The sequence below is a fragment of the Chrysochloris asiatica genome, unplaced genomic scaffold (assembly GCF_000296735.1).
Source record: "Chrysochloris asiatica unplaced genomic scaffold, ChrAsi1.0 scaffold00073, whole genome shotgun sequence".
Lineage (NCBI taxonomy): Eukaryota > Metazoa > Chordata > Mammalia > Afrosoricida > Chrysochloridae > Chrysochloris > Chrysochloris asiatica.
Genome location: NW_006408591.1, coordinates 6689667 through 6698384, shown reverse-complemented (window position 1 = coordinate 6698384; position 8718 = coordinate 6689667). Strand labels below are relative to the sequence as shown.

The 8718-nt window shown below is 33.7% G+C and overlaps 1 protein-coding gene across 1 annotated transcript in view; it reads right to left on the bottom strand.

The window, feature by feature from the left end:
* Nucleotides 1-8718, bottom strand: part of GABRA1 (gamma-aminobutyric acid (GABA) A receptor, alpha 1) — a 109092-nt gene that overhangs the window by 2231 nt on the left and 98143 nt on the right. Inside the window, exon 9 of the mRNA XM_006864932.1 lies at nucleotides 3567-3769. Within this exon, the coding sequence (XP_006864994.1) occupies nucleotides 3567-3769 (203 nt within the window). The remainder of the gene's footprint in view (nucleotides 1-3566; nucleotides 3770-8718) is intronic.

Below are 8718 nucleotides of genomic sequence, written 5' to 3'. Positions count from 1 at the left end.
CAACAACAATATATATATATATATATGTATATATGTATATATGTGTGTGTGTGTATGTACATATCTACTCAATCAGCCTCTCTCTTAAACACAAACATACATTTACATACACATATGGATGCATGGTGGTGGTTGTATCCCGTTAAGTGAATTCCAACTCATAGGATTTCTAAGGCTGTAAATCTTTGTGTACGCAGAAACCTCAACTTTCTTTTGTGGAGCACTTGGTAAAACTGCTGACCTTGCAGTTACCAGCTCAGTTTGTAATTCATTATGCTACCAGGGTTTTCCCATAACACATGCATATACAAGTACACACACACACATACATATGGTGGTGGTAGTTATTTGCCACTCAGTCAGTTCTGATTCATATTGACCCCGTATAAGTTTTCTGAGACTGTAAATATTTACAGGAGCAGAAAGCTGACTGGAGATTTGAACTACTGACCTAGAGGTTAGCATCCCAGTTTGAAATCCACTACAATACTAGGGCTCCTTACATTTGTTTTGAGCCCTGGCGTTGCACTGTTAGGAAAAGCACTGGGCTGCTAACCACAAGGTCTGCAGTTCAAACTTATCAGGTAGCTGCTTCTTAACAACCCTAATATAGCAACCCAAATAACAGCAACCCTATACAGAGTTTGCTGCTCCGCAGAAACCCTATAGAAGTCACTATGCGTTGGATCTGACTCAATGGTATTTAACAACAACAACAACAACAACAACAGCTAAGAATTTCAAGGCTATAATTCTTTAAGGGATCAGAAAGCTTTATGTTGCTCCTGCAAAGTGGCTGGTGCACCTGAACTGTTGACCTTGTAGTACCAATCCAATGCAATATAATGGTCAAAGCAATCCCTCAGAGGCTAAGAGGGAGCACAAAGTTTTGTTTACAAATCATTTGCATTATATGGTTGCCGTTAAGTGTCATCAAGTTGTTATATTAGGTATTATAAATACTTCAGCTGATTTAAAAAGTATGCAGGAGGACCTCCAAATACTATTCCATTTCATATAAGGGACTTGAGTATCCTTGGATTTTGTATGAGGGGCTATCCTAATACCAATCATCAATGAATATTAAGGGAATGCTGTACATGGATGTAGAATTATACATAAATATAGATATAGGTATGGGAATTGTTAGAGTACTAATGTGGCACTGGAGGAGAAGCATTGGACTGCCAACTATAAGGTCAGTGGTTCAAACCCACAAGCCACTCCTCAGAAACCCTTTAGAGGGTCACTATGAGTTGGAACTGACTTGATGGCAATTAACAGCAATAATAATATAGATATGGTTATCAACTCGAATATGGATATGTTAAAGATGTGACTATACCAATAGCTATATTTGTACACTGTAGCTCATGAATTATAGATTAATAAATAGAAATTGATTTTTTTTTATTTGAGAAAGAATACTTGAAAGAATAAATATGGTCAGAGATTAAATATAATCTGAACAATAATTTCACCATTAGTTCAATTGAAACTCAATTTCAGAGAAAATGACCAAATCAAATTCATTTGACCATTATTTTATCATAAACTAATATTAGCCTATCAGTATCACAAAGGTATTGATTTTTTTTGTCTTATGCAAAGAAATTTTTAAGATAGAAAAGCAGCTTTTCACAAAGTTAGCACTTCCTCTCACTAAATCTAAGAAATTTTAGTATTTACAACAAACAATGATTCTAAGGTCTATAAGGTGTGCTGTGACTCTGTAGGATAAGCAGTGAACTGCTAACAAAGTTAGCAACTCAAGCCACCAATTGTTTTGCTTATTAAAAATGAGGATTCCTTCCGCTTCAAAGATTTACAGTGTCAGAAACCCTATATAGTGTTGCTGTGAGTCAAAACCAACTCAGTAGCATTTAACAATAAGATACACAAGTTTACATTTTTTCCAATTATAAAAGTGGATTGTATCTTGCAATTGCAAGTATTTTAGGATTACCTGTCTTCAGGTTTGACTCTGTCTTTCTAGTCCTGGACAAATGAAGGTCATCAGTGGCTACAGAAAATACTGGAAAATAGCATACTCTGTACCCTTCCACATTTTTTACACTGACAAATACAGTTGTTTATTTATTCTCCTCTCTTTAAGCATGATTGAAGCCTTGGTAAATTTTGAGGAGCACTACTGTTTTGGCACCTGTTAACTGTGAATATGAAGCTATTACAGAACTTTCTTTGCTTTTACTTGAGTTGGAGATCACTGAAGAATTCAATTAATTCATCTGTGACTGATGGATAAATCTAAAAAATAACTTTATATTTTATTTACTTGTACGTAAAATAATGATACATTTTATAATTAGTAACACCTTACCAAACCAACCAAAACCACTGTGATTCAGCCTTTCCTGACAAAAAATGACCCTATATAGGGTTTCCCATGCTATACATTTTTACAGGAGCAGAAAGTCTCATTTTTCACCCACAGAGCTGGTGCTGGTCTTGAACTAAACACTGACCTTATAGTTAGCAGTCATGTGCTTATCCTAAAGTGCCACTATTGTTTAATTATAATAAATATTACTTCCCCAAGTGTTCTTTTTAATAGATTTGGGTAACAGTGGCATGAATACAGTTAAAGATATTAGAACATCTTTCAGGCAATTTAAAATACTGTAACTCTATGACTATATGCAACATTATTCGAATGTACAAGTATTTAGTCACAGAACTGTATTTTCATGAACTATCTCAAGAAACTGATACTTTTCAGGACAAACTTAAGAAAAACAATTGCGTATTTAAGAAAAGCTCTTCCAGAGTTACTAATATCTGAGTCTCTGATTTTGTCCTTCATTCCACAATTCCAATTGCGTTTTGACCAGCTTTCTCTTCAAATCCTAGAAATAGAAATGTTGTCTCAACTGTGACATGAAATCTGTACTGTAAAATAGGTTCTAAGGAGGAGATTAGCCATATCTTGGACTTAACTATTTTCTGCAATGATGAGTTTCCTTTTTTTGTGTGTGTATGTGTGGCTTGGTCTCTAAAACAATTCTCTATTTTGGAAAATAAAATGTGTTTCCTACTCTCTATGTCACTGAAAATCAGAGATAATATACAGTATTTTGCAAACTTCATTCAACCAGAGCATTATAGCAACATTCATGATTAAAATTAGAAGGCTTAGAGAATAGCCACAAAAAATATATATTATTTTCAAACATTCATGATTAAAGTTACAAGGCTTAAAGAATAGCCAAAAAAGACCCCTAATATTTTCAACTTAGCAGTGTCAAGTTTAAAACTGTTCTCAAATTGTTAGAAACCATAGGAAAATATATTTGAGTAGCAATGTTTAACTAATGTGTCTTCTTTGTCTTGTCTTCTCTACTCTGAAAATCTATTCACTCAACCAACTCTCTCTTTAACAAAAACAGTATTATCATAGCACATCATCTTATGTGGCATAATAAAAAATGAATCCTCATTGTCCTCTCTATTCATGCTACATGCAGTCCCCTGGACATAGACATCCCATCTCAAAGGATTAAGGAAGCATAATGATGACATATCACAGAAGTTATTAAAAAATTTACCTTTTCTGGAACCACACTTTTGCCATCCCAAGCATAACCTCTCTTGGTGAAATAGTTTACAGTGGCAAACTCAATCAGAGCTGAGAATACAAAGGCATAGCATACTGCAATAAACCAATCCATAGCGGTGGCATAAGCCACCTTAGGGAGGGAATTTCTGGCACTTATGCTCAATGTTGTCATGGTGAGCACAGTTGTCACTCCTGTAAAGAAAGAAATTAAATGAGTACATAGTTTTCAGACTACAAAATTTCACCCCAGGAGGTCAGTCTACAACTATTTGTTCAGAGAGGAATTATTTTGGAGGGATGAGTTTTAATTTAACTCCAATGTAGTTTATGATTCTTTGTATGGTGTTTTTATTTATGAGGGGGAAATCCTGGAAGGTCAAGCTTTTCTGTTATCCAGAAGCAATAAGATAAAAATGAATTCCTTTAAATTAAAATTAAAGCATTGTACACTAAGTAGGAAAATAAACATTCCTCATGTACTCACTTCTTTAAAATAAAAACTCTGGTCCTCAGCTCTCTTTAATATTATATGTGTATACTCCAAACATAGCAAAGTCAGTGGTTCAAACTCACCAGCCACTCCTTAGAAACCCTGGCTAAAATGTAATTATTTTAGAATGACAATGTTTTATTTTATCATCACTCTTATACTATTTTTCCTGATTCTAAAATATACTGTTGAAGAAATTACTGAAACAATGCTATGCAAACTTCAGGTATTTAAATAGCTTGCTCAAAAGTGGAAAGCACAACACATCAATACAAGTTGGTCTGATACAAATATTTCTCATATAAATAGTCATCACAGTAAAACAATATAATTTAAAAGAAAATACTTAAAAAAAAAAATCCATGATCTTTCCGTTTCTATAAATGCTACTTCATCTTTTCTACCTTGCACTTAAATTCAAAGCAGTTTTCAAGACCTTCTTGGTTATTTAGTGTTTTAGATAATTACTCAAATTAATATGTGAATGATGGTATCCACTTATATTTTTATTTAATAAATGAATACTGTATATCTACTATATGTAATGCAGTGCACTAGAAACAAAAGGACAATGTTATAAGGTTTCATTTATGTGTAAAATATGTATAAAATAACAATTAACATAAAGCATTAGGGGTAGATCCTATTGTATTGTGTAGAAAACAACTTTGACCTCTTCCAGGACTAGTCCTAACAACACCACTTGTTAAGTACATGACCTTGGTTAAATCAATTAATTTCTAGCCATCTCAGCCTTAGAGAAAAACATTTGAATATTCAAAAAGTTAGTGGATTAAATTGATTAGCACTAAGCTAATACTTTGCATGTGCACAGTTAACAATTACATTGAGTTGCAATTATTACCCATAAACTAAGAGCAGTTAAGTATAGCATAAATAGATGTGTGTCTGTGTTGTAATACAATTCTTCCTATGGAGTAAAGGGAAAGAACAATTATTTGTTGAGCTATTATTATGTTCCAAGTACTGGCCTCATAATTTATATATTTTATTTATTTTTAATATTTAACCTGCCAAACATCACTAGTTTACAGGCAACTGAAAGTCAGGTAGATGAAGTACATTGTTCATCAAGATCATACAGTTGGTTAGCCAGTTGTCATTTAATAGATTCCGAGTAATTATGACCATGTGTGTGAAAATGGAACTGTGCTCCACTGGATTTTCAATGGCTAATTTATCTTAGTAGATTGCTAGACCTTTCTCTGACTAGGCTCAAACTGCCAAACTTTTGGTTAGTAACTGAGCACATTTACTATTTGCACCACTCAAAGACGCCATAACAGAACTGAACAAACCTAACACTCAATCTGTATGTCACCATAGTTATATGACCAGGTTGCCTCCTAACAAAAAACAGCATGAAAAGGCCCAGAACAGGACATGAAAAATTTTAAAACAGGCTTCATCCTTGCTGCAATATGGATATCTTTTAATAAGCTGTTGGAAAATATAACTCCCCCCTTTTTTTAATTTGTTTTTTGTTTTCTATTTTTTGCTTCTTTCCTTTTTCATATTTTAAAAAAAAATGCTTATGACCCTCTTGGGCATGTCACACAGTTCAGAGGAATTTATTGAGAACAGACTAAAAAGAAAAGAAACATGTGTACTAAGTAAATGTTAAAAGACAGAAGGTCTAAGAAAATAGTATTTATGACTTTGTTCAACTCAAAATACTTGAAACCTTTATCTGATACAAAGAAAAATTTGCCAGAACTGAGTTCAGAGATAAGTGGTTATGTTCATCAAAACGGCATGAGTTTGTTGAGGTATAGTACAAATATAAAAATTGTTTAGAGCATGATTTTTGACTTGTAAAACATCCTGAAACAATTTAGGGAATTTGTAAAAAAGGAAAGGGTTACAATGGGAGGGGAAAAGTGAGCACTTAAAAATAATCTCTCACTGTATTCCTTGGCTCATCTGATAATCATAAAATTAATCATAAATTAAATATGTTGTATTCTGAATTAATACTTTTTTAAAAATCCCTAGTGAGAAAAAGACTCAAAAAAAAAAAAAAGTCAGTTCCAATTCATAGCTACACTCTATAGGGATTTTGAGGAGCGGCTGGTTGGTTTGAACCAGTGATTTTGTGGTTAGCAGTCCAGTTCTTATCTTATAGTATCACACCAGGAGCTTCATATACATATATTGTTGCTGCTGTTAAGTGCCATTGAGTTGGCTACAACTCATAGCAACACTGTTTAGGGTTTAGAAGGAGCGGCTGGTGAGTTTGAACCACCGACCTTGTAGTTCAAAGCAACTTGCAGTTCAGTGCTTATCCTACAGTGCCACACTAGGATATAAGTATGATAGCCATATATGAAATATTTATGAGTGGATAGATAGATAGATAGATAGATAGATAGATATCATATATGTTGTTGTTAAGTAACTTTTCATTAATTCTGATTCATAATAAGGCTTACAAATCTTTTCAAAAGCAGAAAACTTTATCTTTCTTTTGCAGAGCAGCTGGTGGACTTGAACTTCCAACCTTATGGTTTTAAGTCAAGCACTTACCTTATACAGCCACTGCATTTCCAATATATATATATTATTGTTCATTGCTAAGTGACTTCAAGTCAGTTCCCACTCACAGCAACCCTGTATAGTGTTTTCAAGGATGGGTTGGTGCAGTCAAACTGCCAGCTTGTGGTTAGCAATCTAGTGCTTATCCTACAGTAGTGCCTCACTAGGACACTGCATACGTATTGGTTTTGTTGTTTTTAGGTGCTATTGAGTTAGATCCAACTAATAGAGACCCTATGTACAACAGAATGAAACACTGACCTGTACTGTGCCATCCTCATGATTGTTGTTACATGTAATAGTTAGGGTTTTGTATCAACTTAACTAGACCAGGATTCCTGTGGTTTGGCAGTTAAGATGTGCTTATTCACATGGTGATTAAACTTAGTACAGGTATAGTTAAATTTATGATGAGTGGCTATGCAGCCAATCAATTGAAATGATGCTTCTTTGGGGGTGGGGACTGCTCCCAATAAAACAGACACTCAAGAAAGACTCTTTCTCTTCTGCTGGGAACTAGACATATGCAATTTTAAGTCATTCCTTAATAATAAACTTCTCTTTAGAAATATATATATATATATATATATATATAATTTATATATACATATATATAATTATGTATATATATATATAATTTATTATTATTAACCTGTTTTGCTTCTCTAGAAAACCCAGCCTAAGTCATTGCTAATGTCACTGTACAACACATTAGGGTATTTTCCTCTTTTTCACTGACACTCCACTACTCCAATCATGACATCCTTCTCTAGGAACTGGTCTCTTCTTTAAACATTTTTAAAGTATGAAATGTGAAGTCTCATCACCCTGGCTTCTAAGGATCATTCTGGTTGTACTTCTTCTAAAAAAGATATGTTTGTTGTTCCGGAAGTCCATGGTACTTTCAGTATTCGTCTTCAACACCATAACTCAAATGCAACAATTCTTCACTGGTCCTCTTCAACACATAGAAGAGGCAGCTGAAAATAACATGACTTGAGTCAGGCACAACTTAGTCCTGAAACTGTTATTTTTACTCTCACTTTAAAGAAATCTCATATAGCAAATTTGCCTAATGTGATACATCATTTGATTTCTTGACTGCTATTTCCAGGAGTGTTGATAGTGGATTCAAGAAAAATGATATTTTTGACAACTTCAATCTTTTCTCCATTTACCATGATGTTTTTATTGGTCAAGTAGTTAGAATTTTTGTTTTGCTTACAATAAAGTGCAACCCACATTGAAGGGTGTGGTCTTTGATTTTCAAGTCCTATTCATTTTCAGGAAGCAAGGTTGTATCGTTTGCATATCACAGTCTGTTAATTCAAAACTAATGCTGCATTTTCTTCATACAATAATACATCTTTTCAAAATTTTGCTAAGCAAACAAACTGAACAAGTGTGGTGAAAGAATATTACCTCCATGCACATCTTTCTTAACTTTAAACCATTCAATGCCCCCTTTTTCTATTGGAACAACTGCTTGTTGGTCTGTGTGCAGGTTCCTCATGAGCACAACTAAGTGTTCCATGAAACTCATTTTTTGCAATGCTGTCCATAGCTTTACATGATCCAAACAGTTGAAGGCCTTTGCATAGACAATAAAGCACAGATAAACATCATTCTCATATTCTCCACTTCAGTCAAGACCCATCAGATATCAGGAATGATAGTCATCACTTTATGTTCTTGCCTAAATCTGTTGTGAAAATCTGGCAGTTCCCTATCAATGTACTGATGAAGTAGTTTTTGAGATTCTTTTAATAAAATTTTACTTGCATGTTAAATTAATGGTTATTATTAACATCATTAATGAAAATTAAAAATTTATTATTTCTGTATTCCATTGATTCACCTCTCCTTGGAATGGGATCTCTTCAAATCAGTTGGCAAGGTAGCTGCCTTCCAAATTTCTTGGTGAAAATGAGAGTTTTTCCAGTGCCCCATGAGTTTGTTGAAAGATTTTAATTATTATTCCATCAACGCTTGGAGCCTTGTTCTTTGTCAATGCCTACAGTGCAAGTTTGATTTCTTCCTTCAGTACCATTAGCTCTTGATCATATGTTATTTCTTCTTCTTCTTTTTTTTTTTT